This window comes from Corvus hawaiiensis, chromosome 15 (assembly GCF_020740725.1).
Source record: "Corvus hawaiiensis isolate bCorHaw1 chromosome 15, bCorHaw1.pri.cur, whole genome shotgun sequence".
In the NCBI taxonomy this organism is placed as follows: domain Eukaryota; kingdom Metazoa; phylum Chordata; class Aves; order Passeriformes; family Corvidae; genus Corvus; species Corvus hawaiiensis.
Genome location: NC_063227.1, coordinates 4,216,942 through 4,243,161, shown reverse-complemented (window position 1 = coordinate 4,243,161; position 26,220 = coordinate 4,216,942). Strand labels below are relative to the sequence as shown.

General features: G+C 43.9%; 1 protein-coding gene across 9 annotated transcripts in view; it reads right to left on the bottom strand.

The window, feature by feature from the left end:
* EBF1 (EBF transcription factor 1) overlaps nt 1-26,220 on the bottom strand; it is a 271,179-nt gene that overhangs the window by 235,004 nt on the left and 9,955 nt on the right. For all 9 annotated transcript variants that reach the window (XM_048319834.1, XM_048319838.1, XM_048319835.1 and 6 more), the window contains exons 5-6: nt 24,033-24,106; nt 17,133-17,201 (exon numbers count right to left, since the gene is read on the bottom strand). In XM_048319834.1, coding sequence (XP_048175791.1) covers nt 17,133-17,201; nt 24,033-24,106 — 143 coding nt within the window. The remainder of the gene's footprint in view (nt 1-17,132; nt 17,202-24,032; nt 24,107-26,220) is intronic.

Genomic DNA, 26,220 nt, shown 5'->3' with positions numbered 1-26,220 from the left:
AAATGACATCATGATTTTAATCAAAACGGACTGGTTTCTGGAGGAGGCCAGAGCAAACTGGGACGAGAAGGCAGCTCGGCTGGGAGGTTTACAGCAGTTCAGAAGAAGGTTTTGTAAACAAACACAGCTCAGAGGTAGAAAAGTAAATACAGTGGGTGAAATTTGGCCTCCTCCAAAGGCGATGGCATGGCTCAATGGGGCCGGTATTTTCACATCCACACACAACTTTTCCTCCAGCAAACACAAAACCAACAGAGATGCAGGTAATGGAGAAAACAGCTCCAAAACTGCATTATTATTATTATTGTTGAAACAACTTGATGCTGTCAGGCAAGACCAACTAAAACACAAGTAATGACTGAGTACAGGGAGCAAACACCCTCACAGGTTTTCTGGCTAACAGATCTGCTGCCACTGCAATCTGCCCGGAGCACAGGGCAGCATCGTGGCCCCCAAGCTGGTCCAGAAGGGCTCCCCCAAGCAGGGTCACAGCCCCCCTTGATGCTCATCAGGGCTCCTGCACAGCAAAACCTCAGAGAAACCACAGACGCAAAGGTTTATCTTTCTATTATCCAGAGATTTCACGTGTAAAGCCAGGGGAGAAAAAGTGGAAAATGAAGACCTAGACAAGGTTGCAGGATTGGGCCATTTGGGGCAAATAAGACAGTAAATTCCCCTAGAATCAGTGTCAGTGCTCCTCTGGCCATTTCCACAGGCTGTGATTCCAGCGAGGAGCCCGAGCTGGGCTGAGTATGGCACTTTCCCAGCACACACAGGCAGAGCACTGAGCCTCTGCACCTGCAGCTCTGTCACGCCACGCACAGCACACCTGAGTGACAAGAAGAGAAGCTGCTCCCAGGAGGAGGAGATGCACAGTCTTATTAAAAAGCAGAAATTAAAGTCCCCTTGTTTGGCTTGAACCTGTCCCACTTATTTCCCACCCCACTTCACTGTGCTCAAACACATCGTGCACCTGATGCTGCTGGGGAAAGGGCCAAGCCCTGAACCCCAACAGAGCTCACCCTGTGAGCCTCACTGAGGTGAGAAAGGGCTCCCAAAGCAAACCCTGACTGAATCTGGATCAGGGTGAAGAGAAAAATGAGTCAAGGACTGCCAAAACTGTGGGCCAGATCCTGCCAATGCTTCCAGGGCCAGCACACAGAGCTCCAGCAGAGGTGGCCATCCCACTGCTCCTCAAGTCTCTGCTAAGGGCTGAGCAAGGTGAGCACTGAACCGAGGTCTGGGACCCACTGGCAGATGCCTTTGGGACTTCTCAAAGCCAGGGAAGACCCCTCCAGAGAGGGAGAGCTGCTGTGTGACAGTTTTTGACATTGGAGCCATACCCCATCTACCTTTGTCCCTTCCTTCCTCCCTCCAGAAACGGGAGCATCAGATTTTAAAAAAAAATCAAAGGGAAAACATTAATAAATAATAATCAAGATCATCTGCAGTTTTAATGATAAGCTATTTAATGAATTATAAAGTACCTATAACTCAAAGTATGAGACTGTACATTGTCAAAACTGGCATTAAAGTGTATGGAGATAATTAGGCAATAATGACCTCCACAGAGGGCTTTTCCTGGGAATTAATGACCAGTCGGGAGGAGCTGATGGCTCAAGGCACAAGCAAGGGCCATTAACCCCAGCTGGTCATTAATACTCAGGAAATGCCCAGCTCTGAGGCTTTTATTGTGAGTATATGACAAAATAAAGGGGGAGCTATTATGAATATCTGAATTTGTGGGCTGATGGGAAAGGTGAGGCTTGCAGGTACTCGGGTCCAACCACCCCTCAGCCCTGGTACTCCTGTAACTGGGAATGCTCAGGGAGGCACCTCTGACACAAACTTTGGACCCCTGACACCAGGTCTGGGGGCTCTGCTAGCACAAACAGAGCCTGTGAGGCATCCTTGCAACCAGAAAGAGTAAAAAAAACCACAAAACCAGAGGTTTTGTTTCAACTCAGTTTTTAAATATTAAATCCTTGTGCTATTAGCAGCTCCAGAGCCCAAGCCTCAGGCTCATCTACCTAAGTGGCATGTTGTGCAACATAAGACACACTTTTGGGATCATCACAGCCAAACTCAGGCCCTGGAGCAGCCCTGGGCACTACCTGAGAGCAGGACTCCAGAGGCAGAGCAGCCTCATTTCATCCCAAACCCACAGGCACCTCTTCCCAAACTCATCGTGACTTCAGGGGGGAATTGGAGGAAGAGGAGGAGTTTCACCTTCTGCTGGGGCAAAACAAAAGCTGATGCAAAGCTGATGCCCTATGCAGGACTTGCATCTCTCCTGCCACACACGGCACTGCAGCAACGGGCTGGAGCATCAACACAGAGCCAAACACCAAATCTCTCCTGTTCTCAGGAGGGCATGGAAGAATTTGGGGAGACAGCCCTGTGGGATTGATGCCCCGATTCCCCCTCCCCACCGTAAACAGAGAGAGGAATTAGCCTGGGCTGTTTTGCTGGGTAATGAAGCCCAGCTGCCCAGCGCTCCCAGCCCCTGTTTCTGCTGATCTCCCTGTCCCCTCCCCGACAGCCACCAAGGAATGGGGGGTTTGTACCTCTGGAAGCTCTGAATCAACATCTCCACTTTCCCCTGGCTGGAGATGGAGGGGAGGGGGTGTCCCTCCCCCGGCACAGCGCCCACCCCGCTGCAATTATCCAGCCTTGTTCTAAATAAACCCGCAGGGGAGAGAAGGGACTTGATTTCCCACTACAGCCCCTCTGGTCATTTATTTACCCCAGTGCCATATTCCTGCACTGAACACGCATCAGTGTGCCTGGGGGTGACAACCCCGGAGCATTTTTGCCCTGTAGGATCACAGCAGATGCAAATTTTCACCTCCACAAACAAATGCATGATGGTTGTAAATATTTCCAAATGATTCTCTGCAGCCATCAGCGCTAATCACGCTGTTTGTGAGAACACAGCAGCGATGCTTGTTGGCAAAATAAAGGATCTCTAAGTTTCTTACAGTCTGGAAAGGAACCCAGAGCAGCTCAGCCACAGCATTTCTCCTCAACTGTTTATAATCGATCAGAAGGGGGGAAAAAAAAAAAAATTAAGTATCCCACTGGCAGTGTGGAGTTTCCAACAATTGTACATTAAAACCTGCTATTGCTCAGCATAGGAAAATTACTACATAAGGAAAATTAGTGCTTGTTAGTACATGTAATATTCAGAATCACGAGGAGAATAAAAGCAGCAATGCAGAAACTGTTATCAGCAGAGGGAAAATTATTCAAGTATGCATTTGAGTAATTCTGCATTTTAATTTAACCCTTTGAAACATTAATCAAACCATGGCTAATTATAGGAATTAAGGAATTAAACGATGGAATCTTCTAAAAGATATTATTTAAAAGGCAGTTTATACAATTACTTGTATAGATGTTTGCTTTAAAGAGGGAAACATTTCTACTGTAATGAAAAGGGTCTTAGAAAATTAAATTAACAAGAGGGGACCAGGCTGATATGAAACTAAATTAGCATCAAATGCAAATTACAGGGTACTTAATGGTAGAAACAGGTGCAGAGCAGGTCCCTAAATGAGATAAATGAATAAAACATCCCTCTGCACAAATGTGGAAGCTGACACAAAGTCAATGATATGAATAATTCAGCAGCCTCAACACTGCTGTTGAGGTCAGCTTTCCATGACCTTTGAAACAGGAAGTAAAATTCTGTCCAAATTTGAGTGACTGGAAATGCAGCAGTTATTAGTTGGGGGGGAAAAAAATAAAATTAAATTTAAAAGAAAACAAACAGAAAATACAGATTAAAAAAAAAAACCCACCAAAAATACAAATCCATGTGTGAAAATGTATATAACATTTATGAGAGATTTTAGGTCATGGTATGATCTAAATACGTTCAGAGCTAAATGGTTTCATCTTTCAAAAAATAATTTAGTTGTGTTAAAAGGGACATTAATAGAGTCAAAGTCATTGTATTCTATGAACTAAAGAAATCAAATCATTTATAAGCAGCTGTTCAAAGCTCAGTGATCAGTCACGTTCTTTGCAATGAACTTTTTTAAAAGAAGCAGAAAGATTTCTTTTCTTTTTACTTAAGCTACCAATTTAGTCACTATTGCATTTTAAACATTGAGAAGTCACAATTTAAACTGGAAACCATCCTAACAACTGTGTGTAGAGAAACACAAGTGTGAGGGAGTGTGAGAGAACCTTGTAAGGGGAAAATATACATTTACATGTATTTTATATTGACATCTTAAAATGTAAATAAACCCTAGAAACAAATCCTTGTATTCCAAAGAATGAATACTTCCCTCTTAAAGAGACAGAAATATGAAGCAGCTGCCTTAAAGCCAATGGAATATCTCCAAATTTACATCCTTATAACTGAATGAAGAAGATTTCTGTGCCTTTCCCTATGACAAAATACTCAGCTAAAAGCATAGCTCAGATAATTTCTGTCTACAAGTATGGTCCTAATTTTAAATTGAATTCGGCACTAAAACAGATTAATAAGGTATGACAAATAACTAATTTCTCCAAGCTGGAAGAAAGGAAGAACATCACCCCTGCAACTCGTCTTCTAGGGCAACAAAAGATGTTAAGATAGCAGAAGTTATCTCTGCTCTTCCCTTTGTTGCGCTAATCTCCCTTAACCCGCTTGCCTGACATCAGACTTGTGTCTGATATAGTTATTTGGCTTGATTTCTATTAATTAATTTTATTTTCTCTGTTTTAGGCAGGTGAAGCTAGGAAGGGGATTGCAAGGGTGCACCTCTGCCTCCAGAAACTTTGGGGAGGAGTTCAGGCCAGCCCTGGCAGCAGCCACCCTGGAGATGCATATTAATGAGATAAACAAACAAAAAAAACCCACCCCAGCCCTGATAATGTCATAATCCCTCGTGGCCCAGGCAGCAGGGGCAGTCTGGGGGCTGAGCTCAGGCTCTGCTCAGCGCCGGGGTTTCTGTGCAAAGTGGCTCCCTCCAAACGCCGGCTCTGAGAACCCAGCTGGTTCTCATTTCCAAACAACCAGTTTCTCTATCCCCAAGTGCTAAAGAAAATAATCCCAGCAATCCATGACTACACGCTTTCACAGGGACAGCAGTGAGAATTTGATTGTAGAGATAATTAAAGTCATTCCTGAAACTTCCAAGGAAAAGAAGCGGGGGGGGGGGGGGGGGGGGGGTGGGGAGAGGAGGGGGCCAACAGGGACAACGATGCTCATGTTTAGCTTGTGTTTAAATTAAACTAAGCTTGGAGAAGTGGGGGGACACATGCTACTTTTGGGGAATTTGTTTTCCTGAAAATTCTCTCTTCTTCACCCTAATAGTTACAATATTTGCAAAGAAAATGTAATAGACTGTGGCAAGTAGGAAGATTAGAGTGAGGTTTGGAGCCTGGCTGTTCCTAATTTGGCAAGAGTATCCAGAGGGAAATGCTTTCACATTCTGGTAAACTTGAATAAAATTACGTACAGCCACTTCGATTAGAAGGGTTTAAAGGGAAATGATACCATAAAAGCAATAAACCCCGCTGCTATCTGCTTCAAACACTGACAACATCTTTTTAAAATTAATGTTTCCTGCAGCCCTGCCATGAGTTAGGTCTGAAATAATTTTAATATTAACAACACTCAGGAGCAGGTCAATCTAGAGCCAATCACACGACTGCATTAGTCTTCTACATCTTTCCAAATGTCCTCTGCATCTTTCCAAAACAGTGGAGTAATTTACACCGCTCCAGCTGGTGTAAATCAGCAGGGTGTCCCTGGCATCAGGAGAGATGGGAAGCACTGGCCTCACTGAAAAATAATCACAATGATGATGATTAAAAGGGAAAAAAAACCACACCAAAACCCAAACAACAAAAATTAAAGCTTGCTCCCAGCAAAGCTAAATTGTACAACCCCTGTGTCACACATCTGCTCTGACCCTCATCATCCTGAAATGGGTGTGAAATTCAGAGATGGAGAGAAAGAGTTTAAAGCACTTGTAATCTCTCCGTCTGCACTATCTGCCTTGAGCAGGAAGGAGGGATCCGCTCAATGAGAGCTATTCAGGGCCTCTCAATTAACCTGATTAGTTCAGCACGCTGCTCTCATGAATGACACCTTATCTTGGAAATGAAGGAAAAAAACTTCCTTCCTTCTGGAGATACAGGCGGCCCCTAAAGCCAGTGCAGCAGCGCCCACGGGCCGGCTCCCCATCTCCCCGGGGAGCTACTTTGGGGGTGGCAGGGCCAGGCAGCCCAGGTGGCCCAGGCAGGGAGGGAGTCGCCCTCTTTGAGGCCCATCCAGGCACACGATGGGATTTGGTGGTGGGGAGAAGCCGCCCAGCGCTGGCGGAGCCGGGGGCAGCCGCAGGTACCGCGACCCCCGGGATGCTACCGCGCTGTGGAGTGTCGGAGTCTGGAACTCGTTTCACAGGTGACAGATTAATGAGCAATAACTGGGTTACCATGGCAAAAAGCATTCCCAAAATTCTCTTTTGTTTCTCTGAGAATAGTCTCCCTATTTTTTCTTTTCCCCTCCGAATCATGCCACTCTGCAATCACACAAATATTAACTAACAGCGTGTTATTCTTTCAAGTGAGCTTGTCAGCAAGGCTGATTGTTACACACAAACTCCGAGGATTAATCAGGGAAAATAGGTATCTCAATTACAATTATAATGCTGAAAACTCAAATTTATGAATGGCCAGCCAACTTTGAAGACATTTATTAGGGAAATTCCGATGACTTCAAAAGTATTAATGTACTAATGAAACATTAGGGCATGATGTATTAATGTTCTTGTAATTTCTGACAAATTGAGTTACCATTGTCACAGTAGGGCAATCCTTCAGGAAAAAAAAAGGAAAGTTCCTCTCTCCTGCCACGTGGTACATGACAGATGACAATTTATGTACACATAATGGGGTTCAGAGAGAAGTTTTCCTCCTACACCCCGGTACAGTTTATTCCATTTTTCAGAATGCCAGAGCTATTATGGAGCTCACTGTGCTTTAAAAAAAAAAAAAAAAGCCTAGGGATTGTCTTGCCTAAAGAGCTCCATAGGGCAGAGACTCTTCCACTGTGCATCCCTCACTCAGCAGCCTCAGAGGCCAACAGGGCCCAGTAACACCAGGCCATGGTACCAACTGGAAGACTCAGAGATAAGAAAAAAAGCTTTACAGATCTGCTTTTAATACATAAACCCCAACATAACAAACAAATTCCGCCCCAGATCACCCAAAACTCCAGGGCACTCCTTTGTAACGCAGCCAAATTTCCTCATTTTTCTTTAAAAAGGGGTAAATCCTGATCTGAGCTGCAGGTCCTTTCCTTCTCTTGCCTGTAAAATCCCCAGAAAGATATTCCAGGGGGTGCGCTCCTCTCTGCAGCCAAATCCCAGCTCCTGCAGGACTGTGCTGGAGATGCAGAGGCACCTGGAGCAGCTGGGAGGAGAAGCGACCATCAGATCTTAATAGCTCTGAGTGTGGCTAATTTTATTCTTCTTTCAGAGAGAAGAACTTTATAATGAATATAGAACACATTTCTCCTCTCCTTGTGTCATCTTTCTACAAAATTTGAACTAGGTAAAGTGGTTTTTAACATCCACTTATCAAAGTGACTTAACATCTGGGAAGTCAGCCAATGGTTATGTAGTGATGCAGATGCCAAAAAATCCAACTGAAGGATTATATTGAGGGAGTTTACAGAGGACACCTGACTCAGCTGGGTGGAAGTTGATGGGTATGCTGGTCAGGAGTGCCTGAGAGTCTCCCTGCAGAACCATGGAAAAAAATGAAGGAAAAGTATTGTGTTTTAAATAGCTTATTTTTAACCCATTGTAGACACTGGCTGTATCCTGCACCAGTAACTTTTTCCAAAGGCAGATTTTGGAATCAACGGAAGAAGAGTTTGTCAAAGTCCAAAAGGAGATGAACAGAAAATGATTTTCTGCCTCTGACAGTCATGGAGACAACACTAAGAGGGAGATCATTTTTGATTGCTAGACACTCACATTGGAATATTAAGTCTTTCTAATGTTCAGTTATATAAAATTAATCGGTTCCAGGGTCACAATCATGTCACTCGAGGGTGTCTTCTTTTCTTTTTAATTAATCTTTGAAAAAAATGACCTAAACATTCAGCCAATTGAATTATGTGTTTAGCTGAATGTTTGCAACTCTGATTAGAAAGTCAAGGTGAGAGGAGCACTAAGAAAACCCAAGAATCAAGCAAGCCTGCAAGACCCTGGCATTGTAGCATCACCTTCTCTTTTTTTTTGGTAGCCCCATTTTTCATCTCTTTCTAGCCCAGCATGGCACTGGAAGAATTAAAGAAAACAATAAAAGAACAACTGAGTGTACAGGGTAGGATTTACTGGCATTTACTTTTAATTCTATAGCCCTTTGCTCTGTGGCTTATCAGCCCTATGTCAGCCCTTTTTCCTCCTTTATATTTCATGAGGGGACCCACATGCTGGTACCGAGAGACAGAGCCCAAGTGTCTGTAAGCTTTTTGTCAGGTAAAAAGGGAAGAAAAAGGAAAGGAACAAGAGGAAAAGCAAAGCTAAGAGGCATCTATTAGATGTCACTAGGCTTTTGTATTCATGTCAATGATTCAGGATTAGAGTATTTGAAATAATCTTATTGAGAGAACTCAAAAGCCCCACAGAGGGAAAGCCTGCTCGGTAGCATATGGCAGAGCAGCAGACAATATCTTATTAAGGATGTGTTAGCTAACACCATTACTTTTTCTATTACATTACTGAACTCTGGTGCCTCAGCCCGTTAGCGAGATGCCGTAGTTGTGGAATGCCAGATTGGACGTGTTGTTACAAACCCAAAAAGATTTGGCCGGGCCTCCTGGCACGGTGGGGGCAGGGAAGGGAGGGTGGCAGTGGGATGCTGCTCCCTTGGCCCTCCCCGGAGCCCTGGGAAGGGGAAATTATGTCCTCAAAGGAAGGGGACAGCACCCATTGCCCTCCTACCCTCCCCACCTCTCTCTCCCCCCACTTCAGGTCACCCCCTGTCTGGGAAAACCAGGGGGCACAGAGGGCAGCTGCCGCTCCAGCCCCAACAAAAAATCCCAAACTATTGCCAGACTCCACTTCTTGTCAGATGAAGGGAATTTAATTTTGTTATAGTGAATGCTGTTAGTCTAAAAATCTTTCTTTGCTCTTGGACAAAAGCTTGTAATTGGAGAAATAGCTCTTTTTCAAGTTATCTTCATCTGCCTACACCTTTAGAGGCAGCAAGAAACCAAAGACAAAACAGCACTGTTCATAGCATTTCAATGATTGCTCTGAAAGGCTCTATATCTGGGTCACCTTACTACAGTCCAGTATATAATTTCAGTGAATTGATATAAAGCCTTTTAATAACTAATTTCATATAATTCACATATTAACAACAACCAAAAATTTGAATTCACATTTCCTATTTCCAGACACCATTTTCAAAAAGTGGGTAGAAAATTATTCATTCCACTTTAAAAAGAAAAAAAACCTCTAAAATACTGTCCTTAGCAAAAGAAGTAAACATGCAGTTGATACAGTAATATATTCTGATCACAAACTACCTATGCAAAGTTGCTAATGTGACACACTGGGAACTTTGTATGGCTTTTCTGTACTTTTCCAGAACTGTTACAGAAAAAAACATCACGATGTTACAGAGAAAGAGGAAAAATCACACCAGCATTTCCCACTGCTACTACAGAGACATGCTGCCTTTCAAGGATGGTGTTAAAACCATTTCTAGAAACTTAGTCCTGATTTGCACAGTAACCTACAAGTCATTCTTACTCTCTTTTAACTTTATTAGTTAGACGTTATATTAAAATTAAATACTTCCAGCAGGCAGAAGTGTCTGTGAATTTAACATAGTTATTTTAATAAGTGTGGCCAATTACTTATAAGAATACATTTTGATGGCTGTACCATGCAAACATTTATGAAAACTCACATGAAGAAAACTACTCACACACCTCAGCTCCTGCAGAATAAAGCCTGAGTTGTGTTTTTATCCAGTAAATGCTGGGATAGAGCTCAGATCCATTTTTCATGTTCAGAAGAATTTTAGCTAATCTGCATTAAAACTGAGGATGATCTTTGCAAATACATTTCCCCATTGCTCTTATTCATGTATGCATTCCCACTGCGACAGCAAATATGGAAATAAATCAGGTGTTAAGATGGAAGAGGAAATTTATCCACTCCAGAAACTCTGTGTATATATACATATATATAGACATATGGGGGGTTTTTTTCCCCAAAAAAATCCCCACTCTTGAGAGAAAAGAGCTGGCACTGATCTTCTTGGAGCCAGGGAGCCCACTGTGCCCAGCACATCCTCCCTGCTGCAGGACATGCTTTGAAGTAGGAGTTCATATTAAGAAATCAATAGGTATGAAGAGCACATTTGAAGTTTTGTGACAAAAAACAAAGGGATGGATCACCCTGCCAAGCCCTGGGCTCCTACGGGGACCAGAGCACTCGGAGCTTTCCTGGTGCTGCAGGAGGTCACTGCACCAAACTTTTTAAAGCACCTCCAACCTCAAATACCCAAATCCTGCCACTGGAACAGCACAGCAGAGTAATCCATGAGGTCTCAGATTCCTTTGCACAATAAAATCCACGGGGTCTTCAGGATGGACTTTGAGGACTAAAACAAACCAGTGAAGTCTCTTAAAGCTGTTAACCCTTGCTGAGCAGGACTGAGATTTTCAGGAAGAGCCCAAGGGACTTCCTGGCACAGACACGCTGACCTTGGGGCCTCGGAGCTGCAGGTCCAGCACATCCCATGTGTGCACTCAAGTCACAACTGGCCAAGCCCATGGCTATGGATGAGCACTAACAGTCAAATGCCAAAAGCAGTAATCTTGTCTTCAGTTCCCCTCATCCCCAGGATGTTCAACACAAGCTTTTTAGTCTCAATAGAAAAATCTCAATTTTTACTCTGCATCAGGAGCACCATTTCTCTTCAGAAATGGGATCATCTTCCTACTTAGAAATCACAGAGCATTCAGCACAATGAGCCTGCTTTGCAATAGAGCCTCTGCTACATCACCAATGATATTAAATAGTAATAATCGAGCATAAGATCACAGTTAACAAAAGCCCCAAACACTTGCTGTGGATTCAAAAGGCATCACTGAGAGAAGCAAGTAACTATTAGAGCAGTGTAAAATGTTTTCAGTGAAACCCAAAACCACATAAGACTTGCCTGGTTTGGGATTTAATAACAAACTGAAAACTCAGGGCAGGTTTGCTGAGAAATTCACAAACCTTCTGAGTGAAGCTCAGACCAAATTAAGGTTTTGCATAATACTTGTAAGAGCATACAAAAATTCTTATACTTGGAGGCAGAGAGAAGAGAAATCAAACAAACAATAAGCAGAAGCTGGTTTGACCCTGACCGAGTTCATTCAGCCCCAAGAGCAAAATAAAGGAATTTATAAGCAGCAGTAATATGTGCCAACCCCAACAGGCTGAGACCAAGAGATTTTTGCAAGAATCCTAGCAAAGTTACCCCCAGCTCCAGTGATTTCATCACCAGAAAGAAGACTGACACCACATGCATGAGGAACACCCGTAGAGGGACAAGCATTCAAGCCTGAATCTCAGTGTGAGAAGCATCTAGTGATCAGAGTCTCCCATTTATCTCACAACAGCTCAAAATGCCTTTGGTTGCCTAAGTCATGTGGGAAATGTTCTGGGTAATGCTTCTCAGCTGCATCAATCACAACCAAATCCTGGAGGATGTGTGTTTGGGTCCCTCCCCTCTCAGAAATGTGTGGGTTCACAGGCTCCCAGAGCTCACATGAAGTGCTCGAGGCCAATTTCTGTCTCTGAACACCCTGCTTAGAGGCCCAGGAGGTTTAGGCAGCACAGCATTAAAAGACAGCCTGGGAGACATCTCTGTGCAGTGCTGGGGGTAGCTCTGTCACCCAGCTTCTGCTCCTCTGACTCCCTCCCTGATGGATCAATAACTCCCATCTGGCTCTGGAAGGGGCACAGCAATGACAGGGGCACTTTCCAACACAAAATTCCAGCCAAATATTCAGGCCCAGGGACATTTTGCACCTAGGTCTGGATGCCTATCAGAGTGCTCCATGCCTGCCCTCCTGCTCCTTCTGTGTGGAAAACCCACCCAAGGACCCAGCAGTGATGGGACCCCTAGGCTCCCACAGCCCCATCCCTGGGGTGAGCAGGACACCAGCAGACAGAGCTTTCCCTGACTCCACACAGCCAGGTTCTGGTACCAATATGGCCAGCAGGACAAGGATATGACCAGAACAGGGCAGGAATTGGCACTCCTGCCAAGAGGCCACTGCCAGAGCACCTGGCATCTCCTGCCACTTCACTGTGACACCAGTGCCATGACAAGCCCACATCCCTGGAGGTTGGTGGGGATCAGCTGCAGCACTGACCCCACCCCCTGCAGCAAAGCATCCCTCAGCAGTTCCCTCCCAAGCAAAACCCACCTTGTCCCCTTGCCAGAACCTCTCCTGGAGGGCAGGTTCTGCCTGCATCTCCATCCCCCTCCCTCCAGACATGGAAAGCTACTGCAAAACACATTATTTGCCACATCTACCTCAGCAGTTTGTGGGGAGGATGCAGGGAGTGTGATACAGTCCTCCCAGTCACTTTTCCACCTGCCTGTATTTAGGATGAAAAGATGATCAGGCCTGTAAAACACAATCCACTACATGATGACTTGTGAAGTGGTAAAACAGAGGTAATGACTTTTCATGTCATTGCACAGTAAAATCCTACCCACAAACATAAAACTTTTCAGGTTACAGGCTGAAAGATTTCAAACCCATCTGTAGGTGAGTTGGCTGGGTGTGCTGGGCACAGGTTACAGAGAGCCCAGACAAGTGTCCTGCACATATTGGAAGCACAGAGGCCTTTCAGACACTGGTAGGAGGTCATGTATTAAAATATACTTTGGTGTCATCTAATAAGCCATAGGAAATATTACAACCTCCAATCCAAGAGTCCCCACCTCTGCTCCATGGACAAGAGCTGTGACGGCACTGGAAAGGCACAAACCTCCTCATTGCTCCCAAATTGCACCCAAAATGCCACATGAAGACCTTCAGTGTATTACCAGAGCAGGGCCAGAAGAAGCCCTGGCCATCCCCATGGTGTCCCACCCCTACAGGACACACAGTTCCTCCCAGGGGAGCTCCAGCACAAAGCCCCTTGGCTTCTACCTCACCTAAAGATTATTAATCCACAGTATAGACAGCAGCCAGATTCTCACTACAGGCCCTGCCTATATTGGTAAATATTAGCAAAGCCAATTCCAGGTCACTGCCATCAGCCTGCTCAAGTCCTGTGGGAAGAAGCAAAATTTGGGATGAGCCAGCAGCTGCCTGTTTTCAGCCCTTTTTCCATACAACATCTCAAGCAGGATATATAGGATATATATGGTATATATATTTTCTGCCACTATATTTGGGATTGCAGCGGTTATTCCTATTTTATCAGTCAGTAGGACTCCTATTTACTGGATGCAGCCATAAAAGGTAAAGAAGCCCCAGCAGGCACTGGTAACACCATTAAATATCAGTCCTGACAATGTTAAATTGGGTTTAAAAGTTTGGAACAGAGTGCCAAGAGAGGAGCCTTTTTCCTGAACCAAGGAATAACATAAAGCCCCACTTTCTCCCCTATGTGACTTTTGTCATTATCATCTTTTCTGATTCTTACAAAGCAAACCTAATTAGGAAGCTCTCTCATTAGTCTTCCAGAAAAATTAGCACAGCTTATGCTAATTACTCCTGTAAAATTTAATAAACTCGTTGAAATGGGAATAGTCTAATGAGGTTTTATTTATTGAACTAAGATAACTGTAAGGAAAAAGGTTAGGACACCAGGATATCCAGAGTGGTAATAAAACTACAATTTATTCAACTTCTTCACAGGAATTTTATTGCGAACCTTTTAAATTCAAATACGAGTTACAATTTGAAAGCTAAATCAATCTAGAATTTAATTTAATAACAGGAAGTGCTCTGTGTTTTCTTTAAGTGTGATTACAATACAGCCCTGCCACTGCACTCATAGGATGAATTGTGCATTTGTATTGTGACAATAATACCCCTTTTAAAATGAGTTCCTGTTCATCAGATCTTCATCTCAACACATGTAACTGGATTAGTGATAAAATATACAGGCTATGCTAAGAAGATGATGCAGACACACAGAGGTTTCCAAGAAACTTCCTTGGGATAACTGCTCTGTAATCATAATAGATTTATTTTGTTCTCCAGAGAAAATTTAAATCACTATTTTATATAAGTATAAATTTCTTTAGGTCCCTTGCACCGCTGTATCTGCTGATACTATAACAGAACAAAGTATAAAACAATTTTATAAACAAAGTCATATCCTATTTCAAACACAGCTATGGACTTTCTTTCTTTAACCCACATTTTCATTAAAGAGAAATATACAATTTGATTTCACATCTATCCAGGGTTTGAAGAAGAATACAACACATGTAACTTTGAAGTTGCCCAACAGCCTCTTCTCCAAGTTCACCAAACCACCACAAAGCCAGAGCCCTCTCTATCCCGAGTCTCTCCAGCCTCATCAAAGAGAATTAATCAATCCAAGATAGTATTCTGACTTGTCAGAGGAGGATAGCATTTCCATGTAAGTACATATGTCAAAAATCCCATGGATAGATTCTGTGTTAAACTCTATGTTAGGTCAGAGTCTGTGGATTCACAGGATTTGATGCAAGAGTTAGATTAAATCCATAGGCAAAGACTTGATCAGAGCACCAGGCATGCGGGAGTGCTTTAGCCCAAATGGTAAATGAATTCTCTAAGCTCAATGCAAATAAAAATAACTAAATATGGCTTTGCATATCAATTGACATAATAGTTAAAAACTGTGTGCATGGAGAAGTGACAATGGAGCACAACCAAACACATGGCCTGACTTGTGCAGGCATTTTAATCATAGAACGATTATAAAGGACTCATTTTAAGGTAAAAAGGCTCCGTATAAATCACTTCATCCTTTCCAAACCAAAGGGGACAAGAAAACGAATAGGATAAATGTCACTAGAAACATCACTAAAGCCACTAACTGTATAAAGCACATACTTGCTTGGCCTAAATTGTTTGAACTAGCCCTGGCCAAGAAAAGGTTTTAAGTACCCTACTGGGACAGATGCGAAGCGGCAACAATAGAAGCCACACTAATGCAATCCAGGTAACACAATCCTGTTTCAAAAACAGGGGGAGGGCTAATTACAGTACTGCTGAGTCAAATTTCTTATGCCATTGCAACCCACAGGAACAGGTCAAAATCAAGTGTTATTCAAACCACAGTCATATCAACCTTCTGTATCAAAGTCACAATTTAAAACCAAGCAAAGAACTTAAAAGCTTAACCCATTCACAAGCCTGATTCAGTGCAGGTGGCGAGGCAGGGTTTGCATTATCAGCTTTGAGTTGTGTTTAGCTTGCATTTTAAGAAGAAACTTCAAAATTGGTAACTATTGCATCAATTCATGTATAGACTGAGGAATGGATCACTGCTAGGAACCTAAAGCTGGCTTTTTCCTGTACCTATTTTCCTAATTTTGCAGGAAGCATGTAACAGACAGCATCTCTGGCTTTCAAAATTTAAAATGATTTGCAACTGGCAGTTTTGCATACTAGATAGTTAAACAAAATATTTCTGCAAACCTGCCATTAGCATCCTAACATCTCACTTTCCAGTACAATGAAAAATTCATGTGAATTTTGTAGCTTTCATGTCGCTCAAAATGCCACTCTAACACCATGTTTATAGTGTTCAGCTCTGCAGCATGCTTATAAAACACAGCTCCGTACAGGTTTCACTGTGGGGCTTTCCCCACACACACACACGCTTTCTCTGCTGCTACCTGGTGCTCAGAGAAGATGAAAATATGCCTAGTTAAAAATAGGTAGGGATATCTTCTGAGATTTAAACAGTCTCAGGATTACTTATTACAGCTAATCAAAACACAGGCTATAAGCATCCAATATATGCACTTTCCTACCCAACCCATCCAAGAATTGGGAGCTGGGATGAGCACAAGGCTCTGGACTGCTCTCCGTGTGGGGCCCCCAACATCTCAAACCCTCCCCACCTCCTTTCATAAAATGGATGCTCTGGCATGGAAAATACTTTAAACTTCATACAGCAAACATAACTCAGACAGCAATGCAAGGAGAGGCACATGCTCTGTGCCCTCACCCCTGTGTGTTTGGGTAGCTCCCTTTGGGGTCCCTCTGTTCACAGGGTGTTGCTCTCCCCAGCCCTGACAGACACTTTTGGTGCTTCGTAGCCATTTAACTCCACTAGAGTAATACTGCACAATACTCTGGCTATCCCACACGGCTTTGGACAACACGTTTGGACAATTAAAATGTAAAAATGGCTCTTTGGCTACCATTTTGCATCATTTGCAAGCAACAGAAACTACACATGGCTCAGAACAACTGGAATAGATGTATTGTACTACAATGATTTACTCAGTGATGTCAGATTAACAATATGGATCTGTTTAAAAACACAATAATTAAGACAGGCAAAAATTAATGAATCAACTGACAATACAGTCAAAATTGTATTCCAACCAGAGAAAATAAGAGGGAAAAAACCTTACATTGCAGATCTATTTTCTTAACTGTTTTTATGCATAAATAAAAGCCTTAAAATGTAGATGGATTGCGTCCAACAGAACTACAGTAGCTAAGTGATAATGATTCAAACATTTTTCAAATAAAAGTTAAATATTTATAAGCACCCAACCACATTTCATAAATCACAAACTATTATTATTTTATTCCTGAAGCTTCCCTGGCATAGCATGTGAATTGAGTCACAGAAAGTCAAAGAAAAATCTCCTCTTTATGCACATGAATCAGTTACAAGAGCTGGAGCCCTCCACAGAGCAGGGCGCTCCAGTATCCCTACGTTATCCCACATATGGCCCTTCCAAGGCAATCACAACTGCAAAGCACAACTAATTCTGTATCAAAAAACAAAATTTCATCCGTATATCCTCCTAATTCTTCCCCATTAGCAACACAGGGCAGGTGTTTCATTATAATGAGGAGAGGGAGGAAGGAAAAAAAAATGGAAGGAAACAATAGCAGTCCTTACCTGTCAATTATCACTGGATCTGATGGAGTCTCATTTCTGTTGCCACAGCTTTTCTTGTCACAACAGCGGCTACAGAGCAAAAGCGAAAGGATTTAGTGCGACCATTACACTGTAAAATCATCATTACGAACATGGTGGGTTCAAATTGCCGGCTCGAGTTACCCTGCCAGCCCTGCCTGCAAATCAGTCAAATGTACTGGATCACATATGGGTTAATTACAATGTTTAACTTCTTGCACAGCTGGTTAGCAACAGAAAATATAAAAAGAGAAGGGGTTTTGCCCCTTTCACAAATAATAATTCAAGGATCGCCCGAAACAGGGAGAGCTGCCTATTTGTAGCCTCTTTTCCGCGGTGTTTAACAGTTGTCCCACAGACGCTGGCACACAAAATAAGGCAGATTTTTCCCTGCTGAGCCTGGTTTTTACATTTGCTTAACGCTTGTGTTACACATCCACAAGATATTCCTGCTTCCACACAATTCCCAGCTACTGGCAAACCTTCCCCCAAACTCCAAAGGCGCAATTATTCTCCCTGTAAGAAACACTGGTGTTAATGGGGGAGCTAAAATGCAAGCACCAGCAGCAGCTTTTTATGCTCGAGCGCGCCTGTTTCCCCAAGTTTTCTGAGCATGTTAATGATCACTAATGCCACGGAGAGCTCTGCTCTGGAGGCTGGTGCCCTGCGTCAGGTCAGATACAAAGCAGGCATGTGAAACATAAGCTCCGTCTCCTAAAGCACTGCTCCATGGCTGACCTCAAGGCTGGGATTCTTTTTGAACTAAGGTGGCTCATTGTTTCCTAAGAGAAGTCAAATTGTTGGTTTTTGATGATTCCTTGTCAGGGGTTGTTTTCCATAAGGAGGCATAAATATATTGCAGGTGAGTTCATAGGCAAGGTACTTGTTCTTGTTCAAGGTGGGAATCTCTCCTGGTGCCTCTGGAGCTGTGGCAGGGAGCTGCCCTGCTCTTCCCACCAGCCCATCTAAACCCAAGAGACCAAATCACAACCACAAAGGTCAGCAAAGCCTTTAGATTTCATCCACCCACTCACCCCAGGGAGGAAACCCCCATCTCACAAGGAAAGCTCCTGTTTGTTGATGTCCCTTAACAGAAAATCCCCCACTGAAGTCAAGGCTTCAAGGAATAAATAAATAAATAAGCTCCTGACTTTCCCAAGTCCTTCTTGGTCCCCAAGGACCTGCTGGACAAAGCCTGGGCAGCTTCAGGACTGCAGGGACGCCATCCCATGAGGGCACCAAGTGTCAGGCAGTGAGGACCACCCCGACTGCTCTCCCTGGCCAGACCTGAGCACACGTCCCTGTTCAATAAACTTTCTGGTCAACCTCAACCACAACCAACCAAATCTTTGGAAACCACTAAGTTTGTTCCCAGTGGCATCCCAGGGACCTGCATCTCGCCTGGATTTCAGCAGCTATCGGGAGGGACCGCTACTCACCCTCCCTCTCAGATGAACTATTTTCCTTTCCCCAGAAGGTGGAAGAACATCAGGGCAGGAAGAAGCCCTCAGAAATGCCACGCTATATAAATAGCCCTGTTGGGAGTATGACAAAGGTTCTCTTGTGTTGCTGAACAATAGAGTGAATAATATACAGTTACCCACCAAGATTAGCAATAAAGCAACTAACCACACTAAAGATAACAAAAAAGGGGCCTTTTACAAAAACAGCCTGTTTAAACATGGCTTTAAAAAAAAAATAATAATTTTGTTTTCAAAGAGAGGAAAATACATAATTCTTTTCACCGCAAAAAGCTTCAAGGCAACTATTCAGGGCTGAAACTTTTCACAGTTAACACATGTGCAGTATCTTCATTTCGGTGGAAGCTACATTGTTTGGGATTGCCAAAAAAAACTGCTTAATTTTACAGCACAATACCACAATTGATCCACCAGAAAATGCCAGAGCCTTGGCACCCTGAAAGTATTAAAATTTAGGAAGGAATAAAATATGCTGTAGGTAAATAGTCATGGGGACGTTTGGGGGCTTTTTTGCCTATAAAAGGACTTGTCATTGGAGTGCAGCTAGAATGTGTGGGGTGAGAAAATTTACCCACAAACAAGGCAATAAAAACTGCTAATCATTTTTAAATGATTAAAATGTAATTAGAAACAGAGTTGGCACAAGTTAAGACAATGCAGTTCTTGTGACTGAAGCGAATCAGGGCTAGTCCTGACATTCTCCCAGCAGACTGGAGGGACAGAAATTGCCACACTTACTCAGGCAGGCAAAGGTTCCCAGGCTCCCAGCACGAGATGGGCAGATACCACCATCCACACACCACCAGGCTCAGAGGCTGGCACCTTCCCGGGGCATTAACCCAGAGGGGGAGGCAGCCACAGGGGCCTGGGGACAGGGACACCTCGGTCTCACCTCCTGCCGTGAGTGGGATGGAGTCAGGCACTGACCAGTGGGGACAACCCGGCTTCGAGAGCAGGGCAACCCCTTCACTGCTCCTCAGGTGACCCCTTAATTTTGACCTTCCCAAAAGCACACCCCAATAGTGACAGTAGGACACCTCACTCTTGACCACCATCTGAGGGTGATGTGGAGGGGCTGCATGGCTGGTACGTCCCACCAGCTGGTGGCTCTCTGGCATGAAAGGAGGCCCTGAATGTTCCTTCATGATCTAGAGAATTATATTTTAAATTTTAGTCTGCCTTTAGTGTTCCCCCCCCCCCCCCCACCCCCAACAGCAGAATTGGAGGCCTCTTCACTCTAGTCTTTCTGTGAGGAGAATTAAAACATCATGCAGATCTTGAGTTTCAGACCTGGTTAAAAGTGCTTTTAATTCAATTTCCCTCAAAAGCTTTGGCTTTTAGTGCCTACTTAGCACTTGGAAATAAGTTCCTAAATATTCAGCACCCTTTCTCCTTTCCCTGAAAGAATTTTTAAATTCCCAGGAGCTTCTCCAAACCACTCAGAAACCCTCCAGCTCCCAGCAAGGCTCTGTGCAAGAGCAGGGAATGCCAGTTCCTTGCAGCCAGGAGGACAAGGACTTGTCTTTGTTGTTCTTCCACGACACCTCTCCCCAGGTGGGGCCAGGAGCCACAGCTCAGACACAACGCCATGTTGGCCAACAGGAAAAGCCTACAAAAATTGATTTTTTGGGGGGGGGCTTGCTTGTTTTTAAAACAAGTAGTCCTTGATAGTATGCAGCCTCCCATCATTTCCAGCACCTGCATCCCATCTCTGAGCACCCTACTGCTGTTGTCATCCTCATGGCTCGTTCCTGAGCCCCTCACTGTCCCCATCCTGCTCCTCCACACGCCACCACCACCCGCAGCTTTTACTGCTGCCTTTTTCCTCACCACAACCCTCTGGGGACCTCCTGCCTTCTTGCTCCCCATCATCCTCCTCCTCTTCCCTTCCATGTGCTGGAGGATCTCTACTCTCACTGCCCGGGCCCACAGGACGAGCCTCCTCACCCCAGTGTCTGGCACCCCGAACCCTCCCTTGCCATGCCCCCTCCTGGCGCGGTGGCCAGCGCGTGCCCTGTGCAGGAGCCCTGCTTTGTGTATCCCGGGGACAATGAACAATGAGGAATTAGGGGCCCGTGGCACGTGGCCAGTGCCGAGGCGACTTTCCGATCATCGGCTGCCAGGCCCAAACAAGTCGCCAGAGAGGCTGGGTGGGAGATTTTGCACAAGGTCCCAGCGAGGTGGGATCCCTTCCAGCAGTGATGCCATCAGGACAACCTCTGCCCCAAACTGGCTCCTCACCCTGGAGCGTGGAGGTGCAGGACCCCCTCACCAAAACAGCTGTAAGATCTTATTTTACACAGACAAAAACCATCTTTTACTCCAACCTCATTCTCAGAAATCACTGAACCATTTTAGCTGAAACTTTCCAAAGAAAGTCAGCCTGAGGCCGACACCCTGCAAAGGATATTTCAGCCAGAACAGTTTAAGTTTGGCAAAGCTGTAAGCCACTGAAGGTTTCATAATGGAAATTGTTGAGGCAATATTAACTATAGATGTCCCTCCCCATGCTGCCTACAATACTAATAAATTCCACTGAGGTTGTGAATTCTCCCCAGCTATTAACATTTTCACCAACCGTGTAGATTTTTATATCTGACAAAACACAATGAAATCCTCTGAAATAAACAGCCACCTGAAGCAAACCTCAGCTTCGCTTTCCTACCACAGCCAGGACTCTCTTATACATTTGAATTCTTTGTCTCCTCCGTGCTGTAGCTGTAGTACACTATAAATACCCAGCTTTGTCACATAAATGCAAAGTTTTATTGTGCAGTTAGCCTTGATAGAAAGCACTGCTGAAAGTTGTTTAGAAATTAAATATCTAAAACAAGCTATTTTAAAATACAGAGCCCTCACTATTTCATGTCTGAAATGAAGAAATTTCATCTTAGGGAGAGCAAGCTGTCTTTCACACCATATGGCTAATGGTAGTGCATAGCAATTAGCTGGGCTGATTAATGGGGAACAGACTCTAATTTTATGCTTATAATTGAGGCTGCATTTGCACCCCTGGTGCAAATTCAGCACATCCCAACTTCCACTTACAACAGGCAAGAAATCAAGAGAAACAGAATGGTGTGGAGAGAGAATTTTTTCCCCCTTCTAGACCCCTAAAGAGCATCAGATTTGCAATTTAAAAGCATGTTAGCAGCACAATAGATGACAGATTTGTGCAATAGGGTCAAGCGGCCTGGTAAACAAACAGCACCCTCTTACACACGTATGGGCAGCAAAGGAAATGGGGAATATCTAATATGAGCTGTAAGAAATTTGAATATGTCTCCCCCACCCTGTCAGGAACACAACATTTGCCTACTACAGTCAGTTTGGGTTTCTCCTACCCCTCCACCTTACGGCCATGAAACACAAAGCAAGGACTAGCAGTAAATAAATCGGAGGAGAAGAATAAAGCTCCCGAGCCAGTGAATTTTAAGAACAAAGAAAGTGCAAAGTGCTTTAATAAAGGGAACAACTGCACATCTTTCCACATTCCCAGAACAGAAATAATTTTGTCTCAGTCAAAGTATATTGAACGGCTGTAAATCTGTGATGCGGGCATTTGGTCTTCTGGTTAAAACTCAGCCCACTATATAAAGTTTTAATTTGCTTCTTACACTTTAGGTTCCTGAACTACCTGTAAGAAAATTATTTCATTGAAGTAGTTGATTCTGGCTCAGTGAGTTATTCCTACCACCAAACCTTGCTGGTTAAGGATCAGGACACATCACCCAGGACTAATGACAGATTCAGACCCTGACACTGCAGGCACTTGAACATGTGCTTAATTTTACTCATGTGCCCAGTCCCACTGTTTTACTGGTCTGTTACAGGAGAAAAGTAAAAGGCACTTGAGTCTTATCAGGTCAGGGCCTCCTTTAATATTTCCATGAATTGTTCCTAGCTAGGTATCCAGTGTGAAAGTCGTGCTAATTGGGCCAATGAATTTTAGGGCAATTACAAGTTGTCAGCATGACTGGGATTCCATTTGGAAAGGCAGAAGTGGCCTGGAGTCCTCAGCAAAGCAACAAGGCTCCCAATAGCAGCAGAGGCTCAGGCACCTCTTGGAGACACTGAGCTGCTGATTGTTCTGGAGCTGCAATGGGTTGTCTTTGGTTTCCTGGAAGAAGCCAAACCCACTGAAGGAAGCAGCCTAGAAAAACATGACATGAAAACTAAATCCCCCAAAATCCTGCTGCAAGGAAGAATTTGAGGGGGGGGCTGTGCAGGGTTTCACCCAAGCTGGCAGAGCAAGGAGAGCAACTCCTTCTCTGCCTTCATCACAGGGTGCTACCCCCCAGCAGAGTTTTATCAGGAGGAGCTGTCAGTGGAGGACAAAACATGCACGTCCCAAGAATTAAAAAAAAAAAAAAAAAAAAAAAATTAACCAACAGAGAAGTTTCCATCTGAGTATTTTGTCAAATACTGTCCCCTGCCAGGAAACCCTCATCCAAGTTTATTCTTTTAGAAGTGGGTACTAGTTTTTACCCTCAAGTTACTCCTTTTTAGTAAATGTGTTTTGTAAAAGTTACAACGCATGCAATGGCATTTTTACAGTCTTAAAACAAGTGATTGTAACAATAAGCTTATGCAAGAACGCCTTGTCTTCCACCAGGGAATTATTTTCTGCCATCGAATAACATGTAACAAATGATTTTTTCAGACATGCAAAAAACACCCACTAACTCTAATGAGACTGAGAGGTCAAGCTCTCTGAGGTGGCGAAGGGGTCTGTGGCAAAAAGGAAGTAGAAGAGGCTTCACCTATTTCAACCAGCCAGAACAGAGAAGGAAGCAGCTGCAGAAGTTTGGGGAAGAAGATATTTGACTGAATCAAAGTCACCAACCCCAGGCAGGGCAAGGGAGCACAGGGCAGAGCCCAATCTGCATGGGGAAGTTTAAAGAAAATCCAGAAGACGACATCTTTTGCACGGAGGAGCATCAGCTGCTCCACTCCGGCCAAGCAGGGACCCCACGTGAGCAGCAACCAGGACAAAAGAACCCCCTGACCTCACTCCTTAATGCACACCCAGGAAAAAAAAAAAAATAGTATTTTGTCATTTTGCTGAGGAGTTTTTGTTGGGAATTGGGGGCAGAGACGTTGGTTGCTACAAGACTATAATAGACTGTTAATTTCGGTGAGGAGACCTTTTGCGGGCTACAGTGTCTAAATGAAAACCAGCAGCGTTCTGTTAAGAATAACTCTTTATAAATAATTGAAAACTAGTGTGACGACTGAGACCTTGCTGCTAATTACACACACACCAAACTGTGTTGTTTTGGGATTGTTTAATGCAAGAAAGATAAATTTAAGTCCAAATATAGCTGTAGGTTCAACCTAGATTTTGGGAGACAGATTCATCTTCCCATCACTAATTAACTGGAAGAGGGGTATTTCTTACCTGCACATTATTTCATGCGTGAGCAGAACTCGGCACATTTCTGGGTTCTTGTCTTGGCCTTCATATACTATCGCCTAGAAATAAAACACGTTTTTAGTTGTGCATAAAGTTGAGTATGGAGAAAATCAAAACACATCATGGTAAGCAAAGGCCTAGCGAGTTGCAAGCCACAGCTCAGACTAAAAAGACCTGGCATCTCCACCAAACCTGCTCCAAGACCTGCAGCTGAAAAACAACACAAGCTGAGTACAGCTAAATTCCCTCCTCTCTGTTGCACATCTCTCCAGCGGTGTGTAGGATGGGTTTTTTTAGTAGTCAAGACAACCACAATTTTCTTTTCAATTCAGAATAAAATATAAACCTAATAGCATTAAAAGGAAGGGGGGGAAAAAAAAAGAAAGAAAGAAAGAAAAAAAGAAAACCAGCAAGGCTTGGTATACTTTGGGTCCTATTCATTAAAAAAAAAGAAAAGAGAGAGCTCATGCATTTTTAATTACAAAAACTGCACAGCCCAGGCATTTTCCTGGTAGCTCCTGAGAAAGGGCCTGGGCCTGATTCTTCCCTTGAACCTCCTGATCCAGCATTTTCCAGAGAGCACCTCCGGAGTTACAGGGATATAAATAAGTGAGGAGAAGGCCCTACCAGAGCAGAGGAGACCAAAACAAACAGAGGATCAACCGACTTAAGAAATTTGACTCTGAGACAGCACAGGGAGAATCCTTTAAGCTAAAACTGTGGAAAGGCAGTGTGTTCACATTTCAAGAGGAGCCTACATTTGCTCCCACCAGCAGCACCAGCAGCGAGGGATCGGCGTTACACATGAACTGGGTTAGTGCTCACAGCCCCTGCAGGACAGGGTTTCCATCTCAGCCCAACAGAGTCGTGTTTTCCAGCCACCCCTGCTCCCAGGCACCAGCCCCCCAGCAGCAGAACAAGAGTGAAGTTTCCTTTGCAACAGCATCTTTTGCTGGCACTAAAGGTTTCTAAACCTTTTAGGGTGCCACTCCAGAGCTGGGATCGGAGCCCCAGCCTTGGAGGGATGACCACCCCTGCATCTAAGCAACAGTGCTACCCTTGAGCTCAGTGTGACCTTTTCAGCCTCTAAAACACAGACTTTAAAAGAAGAAATTGGGGGAAAAAACTCAGCAGGTAAAATGACATCTAAGATGGGTCTCCCTAAAGTTAACAGTAAAATAGAGACTGAAATTTAAGAAGTGTGCTCTATGGATGTAAGACATTTTAAGGAATGAGATTAATTGGAAATGGAAGCATGGAAAATACTGAGAGAAAAATAAGTTACCTTAATATAAAATGAACTGCTTTTCCAGTCCTTACAAATGTAACCCACCAAGGGTAAGAGGTATTGTACCTCCAGAAGGAGCACAAACCTCAAGACCCACAATGCTGAAGAAGCATAAGCTGACTCTTACACAATTTAAATAGCAACATGCAATAATAATAATAATATTATGTATTATAAAATTACTTAATAATTCCATAAATAATTTTGGGAATGGGCCTATGCTACCTTTGCTAGTTTTAACTTTTTAACTTTATTTTTGTTATGCACCTTCCCCTAAAACCTGAGAGCCCCTGAGTTGGGGTTTTATAGCTGATAAAACAGAGGCTGCAACTAATTGCCACTAATGGGCCCAGAGTCTCACCTGACTTCTGCCCCTCATTTCCATCAGTGAGGCACAACAGCTGTGAACTCAGCACTGGGATAAAGGGGATGCATGGAAAGTCCCCCCAGTACAGATACCAGCAACCCCCTGATCCCAGACTGGGACCCCCACCTTGAGCTACTTCCACATCAGTGCCCAAGAGAGGTACAGATGGTTTGCAAGAAGCGTTGGAAAATGGAATTACATGTGTTACAGCAGGAGGTGGACAAATTCAGAAGAGCCCCATTCCCAGCATTAAAAGGGAAGATGGGGAGAAGCTTCTTCCAGGCAAAGGTAGAAAACTGAAGCGACCGGCTGACACCTGGTGGGGTCAGTCAGCGGGGACATTGCAAAGACTCCAGAAAACCCCAGATCAGGTTAGCAGGGTCCACCCAGCAGTGGGACAGGCCAGGCAAGGAGGAAGCTCATGGCACCTCTTGGACTTCATCAACAGTTAAAAAATAATCTCCCTCTGAGAACGCAGAGCAGGAGGGGAAAGAACAGATCTGAGGCCTTTAGTGGGG